The sequence below is a fragment of the Pteropus vampyrus genome, unplaced genomic scaffold (genome assembly GCF_000151845.1).
Source record: "Pteropus vampyrus isolate Shadow unplaced genomic scaffold, Pvam_2.0 Scaffold5, whole genome shotgun sequence".
Taxonomy (NCBI): Eukaryota; Metazoa; Chordata; class Mammalia; order Chiroptera; family Pteropodidae; genus Pteropus; species Pteropus vampyrus.
In genome coordinates this window covers 16,248,088-16,262,486 of record NW_011888786.1, presented here as the reverse complement: position 1 = coordinate 16,262,486, position 14,399 = coordinate 16,248,088, and the positions used below count along the sequence as shown (strand labels likewise).

General features: G+C 38.0%; 1 protein-coding gene across 1 annotated transcript in view; it reads left to right on the top strand.

Annotated features, from left to right (window-relative positions):
* Positions 1–278: 278 nt before the first annotated feature.
* Positions 279–14,399, top strand: part of ARAP2 (ArfGAP with RhoGAP domain, ankyrin repeat and PH domain 2) — a 171,545-nt gene continuing 157,424 nt past the window's right edge. The window contains exons 1-2 of the mRNA XM_023534268.1: positions 279–383; positions 13,048–14,110. Of these exons, the coding sequence (XP_023390036.1) occupies positions 13,209–14,110 (902 nt within the window). The 5' untranslated portion in view covers positions 279–383; positions 13,048–13,208. The remainder of the gene's footprint in view (positions 384–13,047; positions 14,111–14,399) is intronic.

Below are 14,399 nucleotides of genomic sequence, written 5' to 3'. Positions count from 1 at the left end.
CGGCCGCGGCGCGCCGGCTGGAGTGACAGCGCCGCCCGCGTGGCAGCCGTCCGGGCAGCCGGCGGGGTCCGGGAAGGAGGAGGCCGCGTGCCTGGGACCCACGGGTGAGGACTGAGCGAGCCTGGCAGCGAGAGACTCCGGCGCCCAGGCGCCCCCTCCGCCTGCCTCCCGATCTCCGCCGCCCTTGCGCAAGGCGAGTAACCGGCACCACGGGTGGGCTGGGCCGCGTGCACTGGGCGGGTGTGGGAGGACCGTCTCAGGCAGGGCCAGGGCTTTTCGGTACTTTTTCGGGTAAATTTCCAGAGTGCAAAGTGCTGGTCTCTGGTTTCAGCCCCTTGGATTTTGCTCCCGCGTGTGGGCGTCTAAAAGGAAACCAGAAGCGGGTAAGTGATATAAAAATCCCACTTACTGTTGGGATTTGGCTTGGGAGGATGACAATCCGGATAGACAACTAGAATCTCCCTTCATTCCCCCTCTTCCCAAAAGAAAAATAAAAAGGAGCAGCCCTTTATCGAGTTTCAGGCACCAAGCTGTTTACTCGGTGGATTTAATGAGTTTGCTCTGATCTTCGTGCTCCCCCGCATCCTGCTTGTTACACACTTTGAGACGACAGGCCTGTAAATTACCTTTAATTACAATAATTTGGCCTCCACCTGCCTGAACCGGGCACGGTACTCGGGGAGCTGTCAGCGAGTTGACCAGATTGATCTTTCTCGTTTACTTTTGGAGACAGGTCTCTTGGGGGAATGAGTGTCCATCTCATTTGGTAAAGTAAGTTATTCCTGGCTTGTTTTCTTGAACACTTCACTCACCTTCCTGCGTCGATCTGGAGTTATTTTGATTTGGAAGAAGACTTCGTGAAATTATATTGTGAACTATAATCTTTGATAATAAGAGGAAAATAGAAGCTAGTTTGTGTGTAATAATTGTTTTTTAGGCTGTTGCGAGTTTGTATGGTGATAAGCAACATTTTTTTTTTTTGCAAGGTTGTCCTTGAAGTAGGTTGCTCAGTAGAATATATCCTTTCGATTAAAAACAAAAATGTATTGAAAAAGAAGCTATTTTTAAAAGTACCTTTAATCGGATGTCATTGTGATTACCAATAATAGTATTGTACTTACAAGCTCAGTATTGATTCCCCCCCGCACTTAAGCACTCTGCACCCCAGCCAGTATGTGGAACGTTGCCCATAAGTAATTGGAAGATGAAGTTATGGCTGTTTAAAAAAAGGAAGGTAACTTTTTTTAAGCAAGAAGAGCAATACCTCTAAACTCTTAGTTATGACTTCCATGCACTTACAAGAGACATACTGAGAGAAATTCTTGTGACAGTTTAACAATGTTTAAAAAAGAAAGAAAAAGTAAAATGGGTCATGGAACTAGGCTAGAGCCTAAAGTGGAACTGTCTCTCTGGCTCCTTTTAAAACATGTTTAACACACACATTTAAGGTGGGTCTTAACACCAAGGGTATGTTATAGAGATTTGATTTGTCAGTACTTACAGGTTTATTTAAATTAAAATACCTTGGGGGTTAGTTCAGTTGCTTTTTTTAACTTTTTTTCGTTGGCCTTTTTTTTTTTTTTTCATTATGTAAGCCTGTCACATTTTATGTGGGTTGTCAACGAAAGGAGAAGCTGAGGGTACATTTAAAAACAAATTCTTAATCATCTAAAATAGCTACAAATTTCTAGCAGTATGAGGCTCATAGATATTCAATTAATACTTTAAAATTTAGTTACTTTTAGTTACTGTGGTTAAGTATAAGACTCAGATTATAATGAATTGCAGTTTTCTTGTAAACTCTTATGTTAACGCTATGAGAAACTATGAAGTTTTAAAAACCTGCTTTAGGACTCTGGGTTATAGACCTTATGATATCCAAGAAGGTATTTTTGTTTTGTTACTTTATCCTTCTTTTTATCCACCTTTGAGAAAGTTTGGTGAAAGATGTTATAAAAATGCTCAGTATAAATGATTGTCATTGCTTTAATAGCCTTATTTTAACAAGTGTTTTTTCCCCCTCATTGATTTATTGACTCATTGGATCAAGCCTTTGCACTTAACTCTAAATTGAGGAATTTTAAAATTCTCTGTAAAATATTAATTAGGTAGAGAACTTATTGTAATGTTAGAAATATTTCTTAGCTTTGACCAGAAGTGATTAATGAGAGATTAGAGGCTATGAGATGTCTTCTTAATCTTTTTTTGTGAGTCCTAGACCCCTGTAGTTTATCATTTTAGGTTTCTTTTGGACATTGGCCAGATTAAATATATAATGATAAACCATTTTTCTTGCTTATTTCCTTAATTGAAGTAATAGTCAATGATGTTCTCTTCACATGGTCCTTTCTAGTTAGAAATTTGGTCTGTGAAATTTTGTTACTATTTTGACTCAGCAAAAACTTACTTCCTTACCCATGCTAAGGACAAAACAAAAGAGTTCTGATCTGGGTTGAAGTAGTCACTTTGAGCAGCGTCAGGGGTAAAAACTATAAAGAAATGGGGAGACTTTTTTTTTTTTTATCTTATACCATTTGCATACAAAGGTGCATGGGTAGGTAAGAAGGTAAGCAGAGAAGGGCTGATAAGATAGTGACCCTGCCATAGTTCTCACAAAATTGACATGCAAAAAGGACTCGGTTACATTACGTCGTAGCTTTAGGAAGCAGAGAGAATGGTTTAAAATGTTTGGAGTTGGAGAGATGATCAGGAAAGAGCAGGAGAGAAGTGAGGTTTTTATGCTAATTATCAGGTGACTTGGGCTTGTGGAGGTGGCAATGGCAAAAGTCACCAGACCTCTTTCACAGTATCTTAATGAAGTTCAGAATCCTTAGGCTCCTGTTCAAGGCCCTCCATAGCCAGTTCCAGCTTCCTTTTCTGGCATTACCTTTCATTGAACCCTCAGTCCCTCCCAGCTACTCTCATTTCCTTACTATTGCCTGAAGCATCTTCTCCCTCTCTGCCCCCTTTATGTTATGGCATTCTTTCTACATCAGATGCTGCTGTCTCCACCTGCTACATTTCTTCCTGCACATCTTGAAACTCCCCTCCATAGATCCTTCACTGAGCACTCCATCCTCAAGGCTCAAATTGCTACATATTTCACTTACCTGCTTTGAGATTTTGAGAGTTCCTTGGTGTTCATGAAAGATAATGGTACTACTTCTTTATGTACTTAAAACTGTACTTAAAATGTAAACCACATGAAACTCAAGGAAGTTGAGTTTTTGATTTTTCTTATCATTATTATTTAAGTGCTTTTTTTGGGGTACATCTGAGTCTTCCAATTGTGGTATTCCTTCTTTACTGGCCTTATTGCATTGTAAAGAACTGACTGTTCATATGCATGCTATTTTCTTTTGCTTGTAGTCATGTCTTATCTACTCTTTTAGATTTTAAACTCTTTGAGAGAAGGCAATTGCATCTTCACTTTCTCTGTGGCACTTGACAGAGTTCTCAAATGAGGTTATAGGTGCTGTTATCTTGAACTGCAAGTATTTCCCGCTATTATCTTGGAGAGAATAAATTGTGTCCCTTAAATATTTATTGGATGAAGAAATGTAAATAAATGAGTCAGTAAGTCAGGAGACAGTTGCTGAGATATCATCCTTTCCTAAGAAAAGGAGACTTTGACAGTTACAGAACCACTAGGTATGAGCCCTCAAATTCAGTTGGAAAAGAGGTCAGGGTGCTATTTATAAATGCAAAGAGAGGAAAACGGTTCACAGTAGGCTATTTTGAAACATCTGGTTCTTAGTCTAAGAATGTGGCTCAAATTCAGAAATGGTGGGGTGTACACATTTGTACAAAATTTTAAAATTTAAAATATGTGTACATAAAAAGTGTATATATAAGTATACATTTTTAAATCTTTTTATTGAAGTGTAATGTCATGTTAGTTTTGATCTAAGTTAAACAGTAAAGCTATGTTCAGTGTAGCATGAATTGAACTAGAATTCTGAATATGTACCTGTGTTTATACCAAGAGTTCTAAGGGGGTCTGACTCTCCTTTCAGTTAGATGTGGCTAGCTTGTAGAGGGAGACGTAGGAAGGGCCTGGCACTTAGCAGAAGGAGCTGTCCAGGTATTATTAGGGACGTGCAAGTGGGAGTCCTCCACAGTGATAAAAAATTCCACTTATATTCCTTTTTATTATCCCCACTTCTGCTCTTGTAGGAACTCGGGAAGAAGTCTTCCTCCAGTTGCCCAAGAATTGTGGCTCTATTCTAAAGCTCTCTGAATTAGAATCGAAAACAAGTCTCAAACATTAGCCAGTTAACTTAAAATCTAGGTGGATAGCTTGAAAGAGAAGACTTACTGAAGCCATTTAACTATTTAGATATTATCTAAAATAAGAGTCCCCAACCCTCGGGCCAAGGATGGGTACTGGTCCATGGCCTGTTAGGAACTGGGCTGTACAGCAGCAGGTGAGTGGTGAGCGAGTGAAACTTTATCTGTATTTGCAGCTGCTCCCCAGTGCTAGCATCACCTCCTCAGATCATCAGACATTAGATTCTCATAGGAGCACCAGTCCCCGGTGCCACAAAGTTGGGGACTGCTAATCAAAAACACCTAAATGAAGGTACTTCTTATGCTACTGATAACTTCTCATAACAAGCAAAAGAACTATCACTTCTCATCTTCACCAGCTATGGAAATGGATATTAAGTTCTAGATTTTCAAAGACATACTTTTCAAATTTCAATGTAAATAAAATAATCAAAACATAACTTAGAACAATCCTTTCTCATTGATCCAAGCTGCAAATGCTTTTGTCCAGAGAGTGATTATTTCAAACCTCAGTTATTCTCCACTTAGCAGACACTAATTCAGTGCTTTTTACTTGCCAGGACTTTTCTAAGATCTTTATGTATATTTAGTCATTTCATCTTCAAAACAGTCTTGTGCATTGCCATCACTGCTTACACATGACAGCAGGAAGGCTCAGAAAAATAAAGGAACTTTCCCAAGGTCATGCCGCTAGTACATGGCAGCGCTGGGTTCAATGATAATCATGATAATCAATGCATTCTATGTCCCAGATCTAAAGTCTTTAGGTAAGATCATCATTCTCACTACTCCAACCACATCAATATTTTACTAAATTAATAAAACTATGTTTACTGCTGTTAGGTGCTTTGTAGGTTTATTAGAAGAAAAATTTACAATGCTAATTTAAAGGAATGTAATTTTACTGTAGAGGCAGAAGAATACCAGTCAAAGCAATAATATGGTATGAATATGACCAAGTGCAATTTTGTATACAACAGATGAATTAGTAATAATAGCCAATATGTATTGTACATTTATTATTCATGTCAGGTACTGTTATATAAACATCTTAGATATTTCACTTGTTTAATCTCAGCAGATATCCTATCAGATGTGAGATATATTGTCTTCATTTTACAGAGGAGGAAACTGATCTTCAGGGAATTTATGTAGCCCAGGTGCAAGGTTAACAAATAGGTAAAGCTGAATGGGAATTCAGGCAGCCTGACTCCAGAGCATAGGCTGGAATTAATGAGGACTCAAGTAGGGGTGGAATAGATAGGAAAGCTTCAAGGCTGTAGTGGTACACAGTTATAAGACTTGAATTGGCCCCAAAAGGAAAAAAAAGTCAGGATATATATAGGGAGTTCAGTTTGAATGAAAGTCGAGAGGCTGGCCCAAATCTTCTAGTCTCTACCTCCTTCTTGTGGTAAAACAAAACAAAAAACGTAGAATTCCATTTGCTATCTTAACTGTTTTTAAGTGCACTACAATTCAGTACTAAGTATATTTACATCATTGTGAAGCCGATCTCCAGAACTTTTTCATCCTGCAAAACTGAAACTCTATGTCCATTATACTGCTGTCCCTTTGTCCCAAGCCCCTAGTGACCACTACTCTACTTTTTATTTTATATGAAGTTGACTACTTTATATGCCTCGTATAAGTAGAATCATACAGTATTTGTCCTTTTTAGACTGCCTTATTTCACCAAGGTTCATCCATGTTGGTAGCATATTGCAGAATTTCCTTCCTTTTTTAAGGCTGCATAGTATTCAGCTATATATCTGTTAATTAATACTTGGGTTGCTTCTACTCTGTATCTCCTTTTGTATCACATTTAAAGCTACACTTTTAAGACCACAGTTAAGTACCTTTTGGAAGAATACGTCAGTAATTTCTATTCTAGTCAAGCAATTTTTTTTTTTGTTTGTGTTTTTTACCCCATCGCCATTGAGTGCTCTGGTGGGCAGAGAATACTTTGGCCATATTTAATGGTTTTATTTTGGCTTCATGCGGTTGAATTTACTATATCAGTTATCCTACATAGTTCATCATTGGCTGCCTTTCTGCAATGCTAGATGCATAAGTTTTAATAAATGAAATTCTATATTACCATTTCTTTATATAGCAGTTTCAAAGCTGTTCTCCCTTAATTTGTCATTGGTTTTTAAATCTCAAGCAATTAAATGTAAATGATTATTGGCTTCCATATTTAATCACTTATATGGACATATATACCCACAATCGAATCGAAAAGGTGTGTAAAACTTGGGCTTGCAAGGCATAGTATATTTAAGCAGCATTTCTCTAGTGACTATAAATACTTAGCTGACATTCAAAAGGGAAGGAAAATATCAAGTCCTTCATCCTCCTCTACTGTTAAATAAACTGTGTATTAGGCAGCACAGGTGGTGGAGTCTGACTCTTAGAATTCTGGCTCCACCGTTTATCAGCTTTCGGCATGAGACTTTCGGCATGAGACTTTCCTCCCAAGGCAGCTGTAAGGATTATGTGAGATCCTATACAGATAGGTTTGTTAATGCTCCATACATATTGGCTATCATTATTAGCACTGTAAGTCTGAGGGAGAATGAAAGAGGATAGATGTGTTTGGATGGATGGAAAGGAGTAGTGGTCAAGCTAGAGAACAGTGGGGCAGCGGGCCAGAATCTGTGGGTGACCACTGTTAAGAGTGATGGCCAGATAGAGGAACCTGGGCTTCCTCTGAGGGGTTTAGTGTGGGTAGTGTTGCCCCAAGCTAATGTAGGTGAATGGATGGTAGAGGAGAGAGATGCTAAATAACCAGTTTTAAAGTGTTCTGAAGGCTAAGCACTCAGGCTAGAACAGTAAGTTAGGATCCTTGACCTTTGACCTTTTGCAGTCAGCTCTATACTATGGGATGGAGTAATAGGGCAACAAGCATATTTTTTTCAAAACCACTTCCTCTTCTGCCTGGTTGTGGAGAACAAAGTTGAATGTTCTCTTTATGAATGCTTGGAGTTAACATCTTGTTACTAAACAGTGAGTTTGCTTGATGTGCAGATACCGTGATACCTATTTCTTGTGACTATATTCTGTATTGAAGCAAAGGTGACATTTTATTAAATCTGTAGCCTGAACTAATTATTTCAGCAGGTTATCCATATGGATCTCCCTAATTTTTTAAGGCATTAGCTATTACCCCACAATAAGTTTCTTAACATCTTGAAGGCAGGGGCACTTATCTGTAGTGCCAGGTACCCTATGGGAGTGATTAGTTGTAGAGAATTGAGAGAGTAAGAATTGTGCCTGTAGGATATCATAAATCACCTTTCCTATTTATGGGGTACCGCTCAGTCATTTTGACCAGCAACAGCATTTTCTCATACTTTTTCTGGATTTCCCCCTGGGAGATAGATCTACTCCTTTGAGAATATCTCATTATATTCTAGAATACAATAAACTCTCATTGTTCTTAGAATCTGTAAGACTTGTATTGCTAACATTAAAAAAAAGTTTCACTATTCATGTGGCAGCCTAATTTCTTTTTATTTGATATTTTCTGAGGTTCTTTTCAGTCTTTTGATCCTATGATTGTAAAACTTATTATTATTAAACACATTTGCACTTTCTAGGTAAGATTATGTTATTTTAAAATTGTATTTTTTTTCTTTTTTAGAAAAATGGATTAAATTTATGTCTGAATTTAGTTGTACTATGCTGATTTTTCTTTTCCCATAAGATAGCAGTCAGGCACAAGTGATTCCAGAAGTTCTCAGCACTGAATAATTAATGGCCTTATGGTTTAATGAAGTGACCTGTGGTTTTCAGCCTTTTTCTTTCTTAGCAGAACTAGGAGAAATGACAAAACTCCACTAGTAATGGGTAGGGGTGGAGACAGGGATGAATCACTGGTGGTTTTCCTCAGTTGAAGCATTGGGCGGGGGGAAGCCTGTCCCAACCCCTGAGTTTTTAAAAACCCCATAGATGGTTGGTAATGTTTCCAGCTGCTCTGCACCCAACTCCTAACTCCTGATTTGACCACTTTTAGTGGTTAGATGGATTAGAGAAATCTGTATTTGAATCCTGTCTCTGCTTCTTACAAGTTTGGTGACCTCATTACTCAAAAGTTTAATTTATGTTTACTTTTTACTCTTCATCTTAAATCATCTCAAAGCTGAGAGGAAGTCACTCAGCAAATGTTTATTGAGCACCTGCTATATGTCTGACTGTTCAAACTTAAGAGCTAGAGCATCGAATACTAGACAAGATCCCTGACCTCTTGGAAGAGTCCACAGATGTCAGGTAGTAACAAATGCCATGAAGATAGATAAAACAAGGGTGGGGAGTAGCGAGGCGCAAGGCGTGCTTATATACCCAGGGGATTAGGGATGGCCTTCCCTGTGGAGCACATTTGAGCAGAGACCTACTACTCATGGTGTGAGCCATGAGTCATGGGTATATGTTGGGGAAGCAGATTAGAAGGAGATGGAAGGGTGAGGGGTAAGGGCGTGAGGTGGGAGTAGGACTGAGGCCAACTTGATGGCAGTTGAGTAATAGAGCGGGAGGGTCAGGGAAGATGAAGTTGGGGGGTCGTGGGGAGTGATATGGTATGACTTTTGTTATAAAATGAATCATCTGGCTGCGGTATTGACAGTGTAGTGTAGAGGGCAAGAGACCAGGACCAAATCAGAACTATCAGTCAGAAGGCTATTGTAATGGTCTAAGATAGGCAAGATAATGGCTTGGACTAGAATGTAAGCAGGGCATGTGGTCACAAATAGTTGGTTGAGAAAGTGGTTTCAAGGTAGACCGCAGCAAGATAATGAGATAATGTTTATTAAATGGTATTGCAAGCCAGGCGTGTAGCAGATGCTCCTAAATGGTACTTCTCTTTTATTTCTTCTTCCTCTTGGATATGGGTCAGGATAGGATGAGTAAACACACAACCACATCTGTCACGCCAACTATTTGTATATTCTCTAAATGTGTACTACATAGAAACCATGCAGTATGTTCATAAACAAATAATTTGGTTGGAATTTATAGACCATCATCTTGGCAGAATTACTAGTTTATTATGGGATGATAAAAATAATTATAATGACATTTATTTAACATTTGTTGGTATTTGTGTGCAGCTGGTATTGTAAATCCTTTACAATAGCCCTACGAAGTAGGTAGTAGTATTACTTCCATTTTCCTGATGAGGAAACTGAGGTACAGAGAGGTTAAATACTTGCCCATGCTCACAAAACTAATAAGTGGAGGAACCGAGATTTCTCCCAGGTTGTCCAGCTCCAACATCTTGGCTTTTGCACTGTGCTATCCATCTTCAGTGGGTTACTACTGAATGAGTAGAATGTAATTTAATGCTCTAAAAAGTGAATGCTGTAGGAATATAAAGAACTTTATTTCTTGTTCAGTAGAGACCTTGTGAAGAAAATTGCATTTGAGCTAGACTTCAAAGAATAGGGAAGATTTCAGCTGTGGGAAGATAATGACTGTAGTGATGAAAAGGAGTAATGATAATGATGGAAGCGAATGTTTGCTAAGCACTTAACGTATACTAAGCACTATTTTAACATTTACGATGGGTTATCTCATTTAATCTTCACCAGTGTTCAGGTGCCTTTGAGCGTTTCTATTTTATGGTTAAGGAAACTGACATGCACATATATGCCTATTTTTACACTGCTTGAAAGTGGAGGTGGTGGGATTTGAGCCACACTCTAGACTTGGGGGTGATGGGTTAGGAGGGGCATACCACCCTAGGGGAGGAGGGCAGTGAACTTAGGCTCAGGTTAGAGGGTGTGAAGCATACTGGGGAGTGAGGAAATTGAAACTTGTAATTACCAAATTTTGTTGCCCATGTCAGTCATCTTTGGAGTGTGTTACAAATACAGGTTCGTGGGCCTGTTATTGACATTCTTTGCTGTACAGCAGATCCACAGAACAGTACCTGGAGAGCCGCTGACCTAGAGCACAGCATACACACCACTGTGCCCAAGTGGAGGTTGGAATGGGGAGGGGAGGGCTTTGATTTCATATTAAGAAGTTTGAATATAGTAGACTTTTATAGTTAGGCACATCCATCTCTTTGCCTCGGATGATGTACGTATGGGCTAGAAGCCTCTGAAGAAAGAAGTGGATCTGTGAACACCATTGGATGGTAAGTTAAAAGGACAGGTGCCTGGAGGATGGAGCTGATATAAAAGTGCAGAGAGGGTTTTAGTTCCTTAAGTGGAAGCTTCTTCTGGGTAACAAAAAGAGATCAGGTTCACTAGCCATATTCAGCATGTTGACTGATAGCAGTGGTTCTGGGTAGAACATTTGGTGTATCTATCCTTGACTCAGCCACCCAGGAAGTGTGTGAATACACTCCAAGGGAAAGGAAAGGCTTTGTTTATTAAAACACACGTGCACACCAAGAAACTAACAAAACGGGCTTCTCAACTACTTCAGCCATCCCTACCAACCTCTCTCTTATCTCTGAAATATTCCCAAGCACTTGCCAAATTTCTAGGATCCTAGTCATATATTGAGAAAAGAGTGATTCTATTTAAGGTCAATAGGAAGCCTTTACAGAGGAGGTAATACCTACCTATTCAAAATTTTAAACAGTGTGTAAGATTTTGCAAAATACGTAGATTTACAATCAGATACAACATATACAAAAAAGTATGGAGCTATTAAATGGTTTGTTGCCTTGGGAATGATAATTAACAATGAGCAAAATGAATGAAGGATGTTGGTAGAATGTTTGGGAGGGGTTGAACTTAAGCCTGGAGTTAGTACATAGAAACATCGACCTTGCAGGAAATACATATGAGGTTTGGTGTCTGGCATATAATTGCCATTTACAGGAGTAGTAGCTGCTATTATTTTTGTTAGATCAAGACCAGACTATGTATGTGGCACCATAAGGAGCTTAGACTTTATCCTGTCGAGGATGTGGCATGACATGCCAAATTTGGATTTTCAATAATTCAGTAATATGGAGACTGGACTGAGGAATTTGTTCAGAATGTTGCTTAATACACGCAAGAGATATAATGAACATCTGAACCGGGCAGGGGCAGTGAGGATGGAGGAGTATATTAGTTCAGGTTGCTGCAACAAAATACCACAGACGTCCTAGCTTAAAACAACAACAACAACAACAAACCAGACATTTATTTTCTTACAGTTCAGGAGAATAGAAAGTCCATGATCAAGGTACCAGCCAACTTGGCAATAATCATTCCCATTTTGTGATGTGCTAAAAAATTAGATAACTTTTTATTTACAAAATAATTGTAAAGAACAAGAGTGGTATATCTGAGACTTAGGTTTGTATGTGGTGTTGAGATTTAACTTTCTAATTTTTTTCCCTGACATTTTATCATTTTGACTGTGATAGAGAGATATCTTATTGATAAAGGTGGTTTTCTGCCTTTTGTCTCCTGTTTGTATTTTTATATCTCTGCTTCTGCAGTGCTGCCTGAATATGAAATATCCTTTCCCTCTTATCCTATACCTGTTTGTCAATATTTGCTTATATTTTAGATGGTTGAAACAATAGTTTGCGGGTCGTTGGCTCTAAGACATGCAGCATGTAAGCGGTGCCTTTTGGAGAACTATTTTGAGATGTGATATCCAGAAACATTGCATCAGCGCTTGTTCAGATAAATTTATTTTGTTGGAGTGTGTCTCATTTTATTACTTCAGTATGTGGGTGTTATGCATATTCTGTGCTTTTTTCTTTTTATTGAAACATACAGAAATTTGCACATACACATTTTCATAAATTGAACACAGCCGTAAAAACTGCATCTATATAGATTGACTTTAAAAAAAATTGAATGATATTGTTTAGAAGAAAAATGAACCATTGTGAAACTGCTGTGTATAAAGGGAACTGTGACCCTTAAACTTTTTCCTTTTACTTTCACATTAGCTATTAACTAATATATTAAGAATTAACTAATTATTCAGCTCATCTTGTATATTGATATTGTATATCTAGTGCTGCTTTTTTGAAATGAAAATTATTGACCTGAGAAATATATTCTAAATGTGCTTTTCAAGGATCTTTGAAGAAAGTTGAGTAGAGGGGAAAGTTGTTCATGTCTAGTTGCTGTCAAGAAAAATTACCTAAAATTTGATAATCAAAAGTGTACAACAAGTTCTTTCAATGACAAATTGGGAGTTTTGTTTAATGGGCCCACTTAATTCTTATTCTTGTGCTCCTCTTTCTATTTACTATTTGGTTAGAGCCCAGAACTGGGAAGTTACCTATTAGCTTATAGACCTTTCTCCAGTAGAAAGACAACTCTAAAGGTTATGATTTTATTGCTCTGTAAGACATTAACAGTTTTTTTTTTTTTTTTTTAAATCTAACCTACCAGTCCTATCTGACACTGGAAAAAAAAAAAAAAGTCTTTTCTTATGAACTGTATTAAAGGCTGTTCCACAAATGCTCTTGGAACTAGGCTTACCATCTCACTGGTTCCTTCATTAATGAGTTGAATAACATTTTGACACATGTTCATTTTATATTTGTGAAAGTCACTTTTTTAACTTTTTGAAAATCAACATATGATACTACCATCGAATTTTTGACCTGTACTTTCACACTCTACCTAGCAACTGACTTTCTAGGGCATGCCAAGTCATGTACAAAGATTCCAAACTCCCAGCGGGTGAAAGTAATTATCCTCATTTCTATTGTTTTCAGAGAGAGTTTATAATGTAAAACCAGGTATTAATAACTAAAATGTCCGAATAAATTTTCTTTCCCTTCCCCCCCAGGCTTAAGCACATAAAGTGTTCACATGGAGAAAATAACATTTTGAGACATTTTTGTGTTGCGAGTGAGAAAGAAAACACCAGTACGGAAGCAGACCGTCTCTTGTGTGTGTATCTTGTTGTTACTGCTTTTTATAACGTGGTTTAGTAATGAAGCCACCATTATGTCCTCAGTCAGTGAAGTAAATGTTGATATCGAAGATTTCCTAATGAGCATTAATTTGGAGCAGTATCTCTTACACTTCCGTGAGTTTGGTTTTAATACTGTGAAGGACTGCGCAGCAATAAATGACAGCATTCTACACAAAATTGGAATATCACCTACGGGACACCGGAGGAGGATAATTAAACAGTTACAGATAATCTTGTCAAAAATGCAAGATATCCCAATATATGCTAATATTCATAAAACGAAGAAGAACGATGAGACTTCAAAGGCTCACCATGCTCCGTCTTCTGATCAGGATACCTGCATAGAACTTTCAGATTCATGTCGTGTTCAGACACCTAGCCCAACGCAGTTGGAGATCGTTATAAAAAATCTTGATCAAAGTGACGTCAGTGTGGAAAATAGCCAGCCTCTTAAATCAAATGATAAGCTGTCTCTTCCTGAACACAACTTTCCCATTCCAGAAGAAGAACCAGACCTGAATTTAGGTTCTTTACAGGATTCTTTATTTGGTAGAGAAAGTATTAAAGTAGAATCTTTAATTACAAAGAAGACTATGGATTGTACAATTGAAGAACAAACTGAAAAAGTTGATTTGATCTCAGAAAATGTGAGTAAGCTTCCTAATGCAGACCCCGAATGCCTTTCTTTTGACTGTTCATTATCAGAAGCAAATTCTGGAAATGGAACTAATGGTTTATTAGAAAGATCACCACCATCCGCATTCTTTAAATTTCAAGGAGAAATGGTTGTAAATGATTTGTATGTTCCGTCATCACCATTCCTAGCACCTATGAGAAGTCGTAGCAAGTTGGTTTCAAGGCCATCTCGATCTTTTCTGCTGAGACATAGGCCTGTACCAGAGATTCCAGGGTCAACAAAAGGAATTACAGGAAGGTAAGAAATTTTATGATAAGCCATAAGTATTATAAGTGCTCAATTTGGGGGAATTTAGTTACTTTTAACAATTATATTTTCAGTGTTTCTTTCTAAATTTGACTTATATTAATTTACCTATTCAACCAACCTCTTTATTTTCTTTTAAAACTTTTTCATCATGCCACTTCTCTCATACACTATTGCCCAGAGTATGTTTCCAGCTTATAACTGCCTGGGACTCTTTAGCTTTGTCCCATTTAATTGAGGTAACATCCCTTCCTTTGAGTCTGTGTGGATGTTTTTTCCC